Source organism: Bicyclus anynana, chromosome 18 (assembly GCF_947172395.1).
Source record: "Bicyclus anynana chromosome 18, ilBicAnyn1.1, whole genome shotgun sequence".
Classification (NCBI taxonomy): domain Eukaryota; kingdom Metazoa; phylum Arthropoda; class Insecta; order Lepidoptera; family Nymphalidae; genus Bicyclus; species Bicyclus anynana.
Window position 1 is genome coordinate 4,072,014 of NC_069100.1, and position 12,480 is coordinate 4,084,493.

At 36.2% G+C, this 12,480-nt stretch overlaps 1 protein-coding gene across 3 annotated transcripts in view; it reads left to right on the forward strand.

The window, feature by feature from the left end:
- The window catches only part of LOC128198988 (uncharacterized), a 28,424-nt gene extending 20,692 nt beyond the window's left edge, over positions 1-7,732 (forward strand). Inside the window, exons 1-5 of one of the 3 annotated variants that reach the window (XM_052887164.1) lie at positions 2,750-3,090; positions 3,830-3,895; positions 5,387-5,500; positions 6,176-6,253; positions 7,526-7,732. In XM_052887164.1, coding sequence (XP_052743124.1) covers positions 3,035-3,090; positions 3,830-3,895; positions 5,387-5,500; positions 6,176-6,253; positions 7,526-7,589 — 378 coding nt within the window. In that variant the 5' untranslated portion in view covers positions 2,750-3,034 and the 3' untranslated portion in view covers positions 7,590-7,732. Of the gene's footprint in view, positions 1-2,749; positions 3,091-3,829; positions 3,896-5,386; positions 5,501-6,175; positions 6,254-7,525 lie in introns of those variants that run through there. The other 2 variants (XM_052887163.1, XM_052887165.1) reach the window with 2 other exon arrangements.
- Positions 7,733-12,480: the final 4,748 nt, after the last annotated feature.

Here is a 12,480-nt window from a genome sequence, read left to right on the forward strand (position 1 = left end):
TGGACCGAACGATTATCACTGACAGGTATATTGTAGCCAATAGACCTGCTGGCCTATTTCCTAATAAGGTTTTTATTATCAACCCATCAAAATTAAAAACAAATCAATTGACAAAATGTCATCCACATACTATGATACAAATAACAAATGTCATCCGATACTTACGGTGTATATCATATAGTATGTAGATGACACTTTGTTGTCCACTTCAATAAGTTGATAATAAAGACCAAAATAGTGAATTAGGCCAGTGATATAGTGCTAGTCAATCGGTCAGTGTGTCGAGCAATAATTGTTGATATTACTGTTCCACATGACGATAATCTGGTTAAAGCCGAAAAAGAAAAAGTATCAAAATACTTGGACCTTGCTCACGAGATTACCGCCATGTGGAATGTTGAGTCAACTATTATTGTTCCGATAGTTGTTTCAGTCAATGGTCTTATAGCGAAAAGCTTCGACCAACATCTTAAGAAGCTTTCACTTAACTGTTGGATCAGTTAGCTATCAGTATCAAAATATTGTAAATAAAAAAGTTGAATGGTTTGTGGTTTTTTTGACAACAATAACCCCGAGTATAGTCCTATAACAGATTGACAAGGATTTTTGAGATATGCCGCCAGATTCTTGAGACTTGGCCCACCATCCTATTATGTGGGTGGCGTATCAATCATTCTTGCAGGTGACAATAACGACAAAGACATACCCACATACGCTACGCGAAATTGACAATTGGGCGTTGCCATTTTTATAAGAAAAATTTTCGCCTTATAAGTAATCAATTACGCAATGGATATTATTAGATTTTCTCAAAGGCCCGTTTGATGTATGACTGAAAGAGTGGGTGGTTTACGCGTCTTATTATCGAACCCTCCATTTTTTGTGTTCAACGCAAATAAGTTACGTAAACTCAAATAAAATATACATTTTTTCGTAAACAAATTTTAATCAAAGATTAAATAAATAGATATTTTTTTGTGAGTGCGTAAGTGGGACCTCAGCGGCGTCAGCGGGTTTGTTTTTTTGTTTGTTGCGACCGCAGAAGCATCGCCTAATGGGGCCCGATGGCAGAAGCAGAGTAGATGGGCGGAACGACCTCGGAACTCGGCTTAAAGTGCCGTTCTGGAAGAGGGTTTTGGCCTGAGTGTATCAGTCCGGGCGCCCCCGAGATCGTGAGTTAAAAAGCCCACGTCTGGGTGACGTCTGAAATCGGGGACCTCGTCTTCGCCGGCGAAGACGCTGTGTAGCTTGTGTTTATGTTGCCTGGGAAGCATTATCTTTCGTTATGTCATCGTCAGGATCGTAAAGGACGTTTTTTGGGCGTCTAGATATACAATCAATGTTGGTATGGGGGATATAGCTGCAAGCCTCAACCACTAGTCGGTTGGGGTGGGTGCCGGCTCTCTAAAAATAAGTTTTCGAGAGCTGTTTCATATATTGGACTATTGTGGGAATAAATAGATTATTTTACATTATGTCAATAAATCGATCGTTTGAAAAAGAGTTTAGCATACGCACAGAATAGGTACATTCTACTATTTCCTATAATTAGTTATTTTGAAAATGGTAGCATAACTCTCAAATAAAACATTGAAATAGAGGAATACGTATATTCATACTTAATAATAATACTTATAAATGCGAAAGTAAGTCTGTCTGTCTGTCTATTTGTTACCATTTCACGGCTAAACGGCTACACTGATCTAGATGAATTTTAGTATTCTAAAAACTGGAACTTTAGAGCAGAACATAGGCAAATTTTTGTACATAAAATAAAAAGAGAAAGGGGTTGACATCGGGGTTGAAATTTTGTATGAAAAGTCCTCCATTTTTATACCAACAGTTATGAAAATTTGTGCATATATCACGAAAAAAATTTGAAATTTAATGTGATTCAAGAATTTTTAAAATTCAACCCCTACAGGGTTAAAAGAAGACGATGAAATCTTACACTAATTATTCGCAGATGACGTCGCGGGCGTCCGCTAGTATATTTATATATACCTATTTCTCTATTTCAATATTTAGTAGAAGTTGCAAACAAACTACACCGCAGTATATTATTTTGCTTTAGATTTAAACTAACAAATTAATATCAAAGGTCAGAGTTAGTTAACTAGTTCATCGGATCCTAAAAGTTTCAAACCATATTTCCCTTTTACATGTATTTGTGGTTACATTTTGTTTCCTTAGGACCATTTCAAATTGTTTTCAATGGTTTCTAATAAATGATAAAAGCTATCGGTTTTGTTTGGAAATAAGTAAACAGTTATCTCAAAACTATTTGATAGAGTTCGTACAATCTGAATATCGGTGTTTATTTTCGAATAAAATTAAATGCTTTGGTTTTTGAAATAAGTCTTTTCTTGTTTTGTTATCTCACTATACCTTGGCAACTTCGTTGGTAACAATTCCGATGGTCTGCGCGGGGTGGGGGGCGTGTACGCACGATAACAAACCTGCGCCGTCTTTCCCCCTGTCGCCCGCATATCATGAGAGTGTTATTAACGAACTTGCCCTGTATCTAAGTAATTTGGGGGGCCAAATAGACGAGCGACAAATTCTGAAAAGTGTCTGCTAAAGAGATTTTCGGAATTTGCTGCTTTTTGATATGTTTTTTACCGCTTATTGTATGTTTTTTTTTCTCCGGGAAGCACCAAATTCATACTACTATCAGGCACTACAGTAGTTAAGGTGTTTAATGTGGCACAATTTCAAAATAAACATTCTTTCTTTCTTTAGACGGGTATGCCAATCTGCTGTCTATTTCTTTCTATGTCTACGATAGACCAGTCCCGCAAGGAACAAATACAAAATAAGGTAAAGAAGATGAAAACTTTTTTGTTTAGCAAGAAAAATAATGACACAACATTGATTTAAGTCAACGCGACGTTATCGAAAACACTACAGAAATGATACAAGATGTAAAAAAAATCTATCCAATGCATATAGATAATTTAAAATAATATTTCATAAACAAAATGAAACAATTCATATTGTTTGAAAAGTTAACTGAATTTAAAATTTAATTCTAATGGGTATTATAGGCAGTAGAGAGAAACAAGTTAGTTCAGCTACTAGTAATTCTAGGTAAGAGTTCGTTTATTATGGCGTTATAGTTCGTTTATTATGGCGTTATATAAACAACGACATACATTGTACCTACGTTATCAACGCCATGGATCATTGGTAGAATGAGAATCTATACTTATAATAAAACTGTAACAGGTCAAATTCTGTATATTGAAATTTTTTATTGGAGGGCATTATACAATCGATACTTCTGCCTGTCCGTGTTTTTGTTGGCCGTGCATCACGCTAAAACTACGCTAAAACAAATGAAACTTTGCACGATTTGAGACCATATTATGGAGAAGGTTATAGGATACTCTTTGTTGCAAAACATAAATCAAAAGAGGGTTAAATAGTAGTTCAAATCCGGTCCGGGGACCTCCAACTTTTCTCGAACGTTGAACGACAAACATCGTGATGAAACCCGCATACCTGAGAATTTTGTTACTCTACGTGTATGAAGTCTGTCAATCCGCATTGGGCCAGCGTGGTAGCCTATAACCCCTCTCATGCTGAGAGGAGACTCGTGCTCAACAGTGAGTCGAATATGGATTGTTGATGATGATGAAATATGTATTAGCAGATGTTTAACAAGATAAATAAGACCACATTTGGTTAGGTTGTTTTGTTTAGCAGTTTTTTTTAAATATTATTATTATATTAAAATTTTAATGAAATGACTGTTCATTGAGGTATTCATTTTGTTATTATGTTCAATAAAATCTGTTACTTCTATTTAACTGGATTGTCATTTCAGTTTAACAAATTTACGATACATAATTTCCCCGGACAAGTCGAAATGGAAAATGTTTCGAAAAAAAGAGTAAGTTATTTTACATAATTATCAGGATATATTTGGTATATAGTTAAATAGAACGAAATTTTATACTAGAGATAGGACATCGAAACTGAGGACATCAATTAACGTGCATAAGTAATTGTTTTAATTTCATTTAGTGGCTTATTAAATAATTAAAGTTATTTAAACACATAATACCTTAGTAGACAATATCTACAATGTTGAGTTTTGTGTTTAGGACGTGTACAACATATATATACATAAATATATTATGTAAGTAGACACAAAATTGTGCATGTGTGCACTCAGTGGAGTCGCTGAATTCGAATCACTTTTTGCGGTGATTTTGTAGGCACGTAACCTATCTATAGTATAAAATAATCATTGGTTAAATATTATGTCGAAACCTTCTACTAAAGCATTCTACTTGTTAAACGGCAACACAAAACACAGTATTTCAGTTAAATTGAACAGCTGCCTACAAAGCCAAGAAACTGTAACTATAAATAGAGTGTTTTGGTTTGACAAGTAAGCTTAATTTGTTACGCCTTTGCTATGACAATACAAGTTTATAAAGATTATTGCAAATATATTTACAAGATTACCCTAAAACTTACATGTCTTTAAAGGTTACAAAAATATCTTTCGATTGATACCTAATACTACACATTTTATAAGAAAATGTAGCTTAAATCGACCAAAATGCAAAAAAAAAACTTTGAAACGCCGATTTCTAAAAACAGGGTTTTCTGAGATACAGTGTTTTGGGTTAACAGCACAAGGCTCAATAAAATCAATTCCAAGTTCTTGGTCGCTTAATATAAATGAGTGATAATTTGCCACTGCCAAAGTTACACAACTTATACATTAAAATACCAAATTGCCTTGAATTGGGCATCGAACCCAGAGCCTAGAAAAAAAGTTCACATTTAACTAAGCCAGAGAGGTCAAAAGTAGTAATTCTGCGAACACTAGTACGTCAATGGTCGGGTCACGGATAACTTTGTTTTAGGGCACATAAACTACATCTGTGCTGCTTTCATAATAGTTTTTCCTCATATTAAATGTAGCCGTAATTTTCTTTTATACCTAACTAGCGATCCGCCCCAGCTTCGCACGACTGCTATGTAGATACTCTGATTAGTCTATACATATAGAGTCGTGATAGCCCAGTGGATATGACCTCTGCCTCCGGTTCTGGAGAGTGTAGGTTCTAATCCGGCCCGGGGCATACACCTCCAAGTTTTCAACTCAAACGGTGAAGAAAAACATCGTGAGGAAACCTGCATACTTGAGAATTTTCTTAATTCTCTACGTGTGTGAAGTATTGGCTAACCCCTCTCATTCTGAGAGGAGACTCGCGCTCAGCAGCCACTATCTATTGCTGGAAATAATAATAATCCATCAATCTGGCCCAATGCGGATTGGCAGACTTCACACACGCAGAGAAATATGAAATTTCTCTGGTATGCAGGTTGCCGTTGGTTTTCCTTGAATTATTTTTATTTATTACAGAATAAAAGCCTACCCCGTCCAGCTTAAACCAATGAAAGGTTGTCCTTGCGGCAATGACGGAATTTGCAAGCAAAAGATTACCCCCAAGGGAGTTACTATACATTACCCACAAAAGTTAGTACTCATTTTGACTATATTTTAAACAAAGAGACCTTTACGGCCATATCTTAGACCTCAATTATCTTCAAAGTAACGTAGTATTTAGGTACACTTTACTTTAAAGGAAATTTAAATTTAAATCTTAAGCCATGTTTATGAATATGGGGGTTCAATTTTGATCTTTAACCTGCCAATAGTGGCGTCAATTTGACTTACACTAAAATCAAATTTTCGGTTTTCAAATGGAATAATTTTCGGAATGTTTTTAAAATTTTTCACTTATTTTACTTAAGTTTATCAAAGTATTAAATTAAACACAGCTCGTATGATAAAATTGTACTTATTATTAAACAACTTTGCTTAATCACACAACAATATTTCTAGAATTACTTAATACTCGTTGTATAAGTGACAAAAACCGTAACTTTCTATTGGTAAAAAAATTCAAAATCGGATTAGTAGATCCAGAGATTACCCCCTATAACCTCTCAAACTTTACATTTTTATAATATTAGTATAGAATAGCAGACACACCGGGGTTTTACCCGCGTAGTTCCCGTTCCCATGGGAATACAGGGATTAAATATGGCTTAAGACGTTCAAAAATGACACGGTTTTCTATTAGTAAATAACTTCACAAACTTTGCCACTATTCAATATTAGTATAAATAATATATTATTTTATTACAGAAAAAAGAAATTCGGCAATATGCAAATAAACAAACCCAACATTTTTACTGCTAAATGTGAAAAAGGATACAGCGAAACGTAAGTATTACTTAGTAATAATAGAAGTAGTTGTAGTAGTAGTAGATCTTGTAACTGCCTCGTTGGTTCAGTGGTTAGCCTATGTGAATTCGGATCAAGAGTTTCTAAGTTCGATGTTTTTCTTTCTTTTAAAAAATTTGGGAAGTTGTTGGTGTTACAGTTGTCAGAGAGCACGTTAAGCCGTCGGTTCCGGACGGTTCGTTTATGAATTTAACATTATCACCCTAAGCTCGTCACTCGCATTGAGTAAAGCTCCCATATCCCCCCTCTCCTATAAGAAGGGAGACCTGGCCTTGTATTGGGCTGTTAAAATAAGCTGATAACGATAAAAAAAATCAATGATTAGTATTTTACGTGGTGTAATAGTAGGTTGTTGATACTTAGATAGTATTAGTATGCCGAAACTAATCGTATACGCCCGTATTTTGATTGATATACGCTGGAGAGTATATGTATAATATGAACAAATCATGCACTTTATTTCTACGTACGTACACACTACATAGTAAAGATAACACAGCTGCTTGTATCTGTCGCCGAGTGAGTTATTTGAACGGATAGCATAATCTACGTTAATTATTGCGATAATATTAGAATCAGGTTTTCATATAATTGAGATTTAATTATTTAATGTTTAAATAAATAATACTGTAAAAGATTTCCACCATGCCGGACGTGGCGGCGCTCGACCAATAGGAAACGATAACGATATTGCTTTAAAATGGCGCGTAGGCGGTGCGTTTTACGGAGTGAAGGCGCTCTGCCACTCTGTAGCCTGTTGGTTGAGTAGTTCAGTGTTCTTGGAATGGATACTCGTCTTCCATTTGTTAAGCATAGTGATAGTAATATATAAGCTAATTGGTGAGTTAATAGTAGTAAGGCCATTGCATTGTTAATTAATTATCTGGGAGCCAATGCGAGCGGAGATGGAGAGCATTGAGTAGTCGTAAAGGGGCCCCTCAATCCAACTGACATCAGTTGCAAGTCTGAGATCCGCTCGTGCTTAACTACCTGCCCTATGATAGGTAACCCTGGTTTACATGTGATAGTATCAGCGCTATAGTTGATCAATATAGAAAGTAGAACTGTAGTTGTAAGTTAAATGGTCGTTCCAATAATGACCGATAGTGTTACTTTGTGTATCTGCTATCCTTGACAAGCTAAGAACCTGCTCTGAGGCTACGGCTTCTCCGATATCAGAAGAAGAATATAGTCGATGCCCCGATATATCTATATTTGTAGAGTTAAAAATAATTAAATTTATTGTTTCAGCCCTCGTCCCAAAACCAATGTGAAGTTGATAAAGCAAAAGAAATCCACTTTTTGGAAAGTCTAAAGTAGATGACTAGACTGTACAGCGACTCGCTGCAACTCTCTTGGTCGCGCGTCTGTATTATTGAAACAACGCGTCTGTATTTTTTTTTTTATTGATGAATTTGTTAAAAAATGTATTTTTTAAAGAATATTAACAATGTTGTATTAAATATAAATTTGTTTTCATTTTACCTCCAACTAGTTATTGGAGCATCGCCGAAAAGTTGCCAGTCTGTCTGTGTTCTACTGGATTTATTTCGATCTGGTTCCCTCTTCACCTTTTTACCATAGAACTGCCGGGCATCGCAGAGGTCTGTATCCATACGTAATTGATGTCCCCTGGACGCGTGCGAAACTTTTCGGTTCTTCGTTCCTGATCCACAAAGCAAAGTTATGGAATGCCCTTCCGGATTCCAGGTGGTTTTCCCTACCACCTACAACGTGGATATATTCAAGTCAAGAGTGAATAGGCGTCTTCTAGACAAGCGCGTGCCACCCAGTTACGTTCATTTCATACATGCATTAAAGCGCTGCATACCCTAAAATATAGTTTTCTTAATGGTTTGGTTAATTTGTCTTACTAGTGCATACCCTGATCGACCACCCTATGCACGCCACTGGTTTCACCATAGGCTGTATCATCGCTTATTGTCAAGCATGATTGCTGCCTATATAATGTAAAAAAAATGGTAAACAAAATAATGCTATGTATAACGTGCACATAATGTGTAGCTGAAAAGTTTGTCTGTCTATCTGTCTTTGTTTGTCCGGACTAATCTGTAGAACGGCTGAACCGATTATAAGGTGACTTTCTTTGAAATTTAGAAGAGGTTATGGAGCAACATATAGGTTACTTATTATCCCGAAAAGGCCATGTTTCTCTCGGGATTTGTGAAAAACTGAATTTAACTTTAACGATGTCACGGGCGTCGGGTAGTCCTTTATAAAATGAGGTTATTTAGGCTCTTGGTCCATGAAGTTATCAAAGTTTGGAAGCTTGTTACCAGTGGTGTCAATTTCCAATGGGTTATCCGGGAGGAACGCCATTCTGCAATGATAAGCAACTTTTCCAAATATACCTTCAAATAAAAAAATACCAACTACCGTCAATTTCCGTGCAGAATAATGTATGTACATAAATTTGTGCAGCCACCAAAACAGCGGAACAATACGAACTTTGTTAACACCATAAATATTTATAAATTCATTTTAAACCGTCCACTCTGGTGCCTGGGTCTATGGCACTGTAAAAATGGTTTTTGAAAAGCACTCGTTAAATACAAATTCATTTGACTTATCAAGCGCAGTGGGAATAACTTGGATTTTAAATCAAAAGTCGTGGGTTGGGTCGTGGGTTGGGCCAGGGAAAGCTAAATAAAAGTTTGTCAAAAGAACACAAAACATCAATTAGTCTTTTTTTTTATAAAGAATATTTGCAATATCTTTTTAAATATGACCAATACTCCCATTCCAATCCAACTAGTCGTGAAAGACTGTATTAGGAGTGGATATGACATTAGACCAACGGCGCGGGGATCGAACCACCATCCCTCGGTGATGACTCAGTGATTAATCCGACCGCTCTTACCGTTGAGCTATTGAGGTCTAAATTAAATATTTTGCCAGTATTTCTATTTATCTCATAAATAATTATCACTTTTCACTGTTGAGCTCGAGTCTTCTCACAGAATAAGAGGGGTTAGGCCAATAGCCCACCACGCTGGCCCAATGCGGATTGGAAGACTTTACACACGCATAAAATTAAGAAAATTCTCTCATATGCAGGTTTCTTCACGATGGTTATCCTTCAACGTCTTTAGACACGTGATATTTAATTTCTTAAAATGCACACAACTGAAAAGTTGGAGGTGCATGCCCCGGACCGATCCAATCCCACACGGGATTGAAGACAGAGGTCATATCCACTTGGCTTACACGGCTTTATTTCATGCTTAACTCAGAAACAAATGAAATCTATAATTATTATAGACTTTGTTATATAGATATCAGACAAAGGAAATTTGGGTTGTACAATTTGGTACTCGTTTATTTAATCATATTTAACGGCCCACTACAAGGTTAGGCCTCTCCCCTTTTAGGAGTGGAGATATGGAACATAACCTCACCACTTCTCCAACGCAGGTTGGCGGGCTTAGTGTGGCTGTAATATTTTATGCGACACAGTCACAGGGGGTTTGGGCGAGCACAGAATCTGATCTGATACTCGGACTCTGGCTTGTAAAGATCATCTATGTGGTGGTAATATTTTATGCAACTTGATAGGGTTTTGGGCGAGCAAAGAAGCATCGCCTGGTGGGGTTCGAAGGCAGAAGTAGAAGAAGACATAGGCGGACGATTCTGTAACAGTGTCTTTACTGAGATTCAGACTTAGGCTTGTTCAAAGTCCAAAGATCATCTATTAGTAGACCTAGGAAGCATGCCTCGAGATATAACTAATAGCAGCGAAATAAGAATTATCTCTTTATTTCGTAGCGAAAACGAGAGAAAAAAAACTATTTCACCTTATCGAAAAAATCAAAGTATATTGGAAGGAAAGGAAATAAACGATAAGGTACATGTTATCTCATTCCTTTTTGCCATATCCTGTCAGAAATCAGTTTTCCATTAGCTCGGTTGGAGTGCAAAACGATTTGCCACAAAACCCCGCAGAAGGACGCAAGAGACAAAAATCACACGTCCGCTGACCCCCTGTGACGAGGGTCTGTGCAGATAATCTAATTGAACATGATTTATTGAAGATATGAAGGGTAGTTTTGAAGATGTGCATATTTTTTGGTAGTGCCAGAAAGAAGTATTTTTTATGGTGGCTTCGTCCACCATAAAAAATACTAAGCAGTTTCTAGTCTAAAATAAACTAAGTTTGGAACTTGGAACAGGCTTTGTATGATGAAATTTCTAAAGATGAAAGATAATGTTGTAAAAAATGAAATCACATCATTTCTGGTTTGATGAACTTGTAGTAGGGTAGGGTAATACAAAAGAGAGGTTTTTTGATTTTCAACTTAAATCGATTTAGGATTTTATATGTTCTAAGTTAGCTCAGTTCTGATCTATCGATGAATCGGCCATGACCATACCACTTTAATGTCAAAGACGTACCGCCAGGCGATTAAGTGTACCTACTACCGGAGGAGTATGCGTGGAAAAAGACTTGCACTTTCCTCTTTCAAATAAGCCCGCAACTATCTTAGAGTGCATCGTCACCTAACATAGGATCTCGCAAACAAGAGCTTACTTGTCATTTAATAAACAATAAATAGGTACTTTATTACCATGGATGGACTATGATCACTTCCAAACAAGGCAAAACTTCAGGCAAGTTCAGGACAGTTCCAATAAATCTGTACTTTTTTGTGGTGATAGTAAAAATAATTTTCATTTTTCTCATAATGTTTTTACCGACTACTTCGAGAGAATAAGCATAATGTCGCGCGAGAGATAAAAGTCACATATTGACTCCGCTTTCTGACACGGGTCAGAATCAGAACATCTAATAGAACATGATTTATTGGACAAGTGACACAGTTTTGGCGCACCTCATAATTTTGTGTCAGTCTCTGACACACATTTGTTACGGCGTCAGATAAGTTTAATAAACTAGCCGTAAAACTTTTTAAGCTCTTGTATAGTCAATATGGGATACGCAGTGTTGGTTGACTTACCACTAGATGAACGCCGAGGTCATCTAACGGATTGCAGGGAGCCTCTGGGTGCTGGTAGCTCGAGACTGTATAGAGCTCCCTAAAAATGCCGGTTTGTGTAGTTGAATGGCATACAAAACGACAACTTCTAGTTTATTATAAGATGAAGTAACTATTTATTTGTAAGTATTCTTAAGTCATTTAACCTTAATAATATCTACTTTGTAATAACAATATCTAAAAAGAATCAATTCTTCTGACGGAATAGCAAAACATCGGTCCGAATATTCTGTGTATATATTCTGTGGATAGTCTACGCGATGTGTTTGCTACTCTTTGTAAAAAATACACGTGTGTGTATTGCGAATCAAATTTATAATTGTGTAGTGTAAGGACACAGAATTTATTTATTGGTGTTAAATATTTTCGATGTGTGAGTTTACCTCCTCCCCCTCAAAAAATGTTTCCTCTATGACTTTAACTAAACGAATTTGAATTTGGACATCTAGTCCAGGATGAATTACAATGGATAACTGAACCGAAATTTGATGTTTTAAAGTAATTGTAAATGCTTCTTATATAAACGAATTTAAATTTCAATACCTAGTTGGGGATGAATTGGTATGAACCAAAAGTCTATTAAAATGACGGCCTAGAAGTGTCGTGTTGTAATTCGATTAAAATAACAACACGAAACAGGCTACAAAATACATAAAGTTAATTAATATTATAATTAAATATTATCCCGAATCCGGGCGACGCTATTAAAACAGCTATTAACTTTAACGAAACAAGAAATAAACAAACTTAATATTATTTACCTTGAAAGTAATTTAACTTGGTACAGTTGGAGGGTAGATCGAAAACAAATAAGTTGGAGCATTCCTTAGCCCTAATGAGCAAGTTTTAATTACTTTACAAATAGACTGTATCGGATTCCCAATTCACTTTCGCTGTTTTCAATTATATTAAAGCTTCAGTTGCGAAATTTGTTATATATATCATTATTTACTAGTGGGACGGGTAGCAGCGAAAACGATTGTACCATTATTTTGTGGTAGAAGAAACACATCGAGCAGGTCCCAGGACTTGTGACTTTGGGACCAAGCTTAATGGATCCCTTTAGAATGCATAAACACTCACATTCCCGGCCTGACATGTTCTACACTACAATTTAGGATCAATAATTACAACACAAAACATTATTGCACAGAATCACTAACGCGACTGGCAGAGTGACGGTGTCCACGC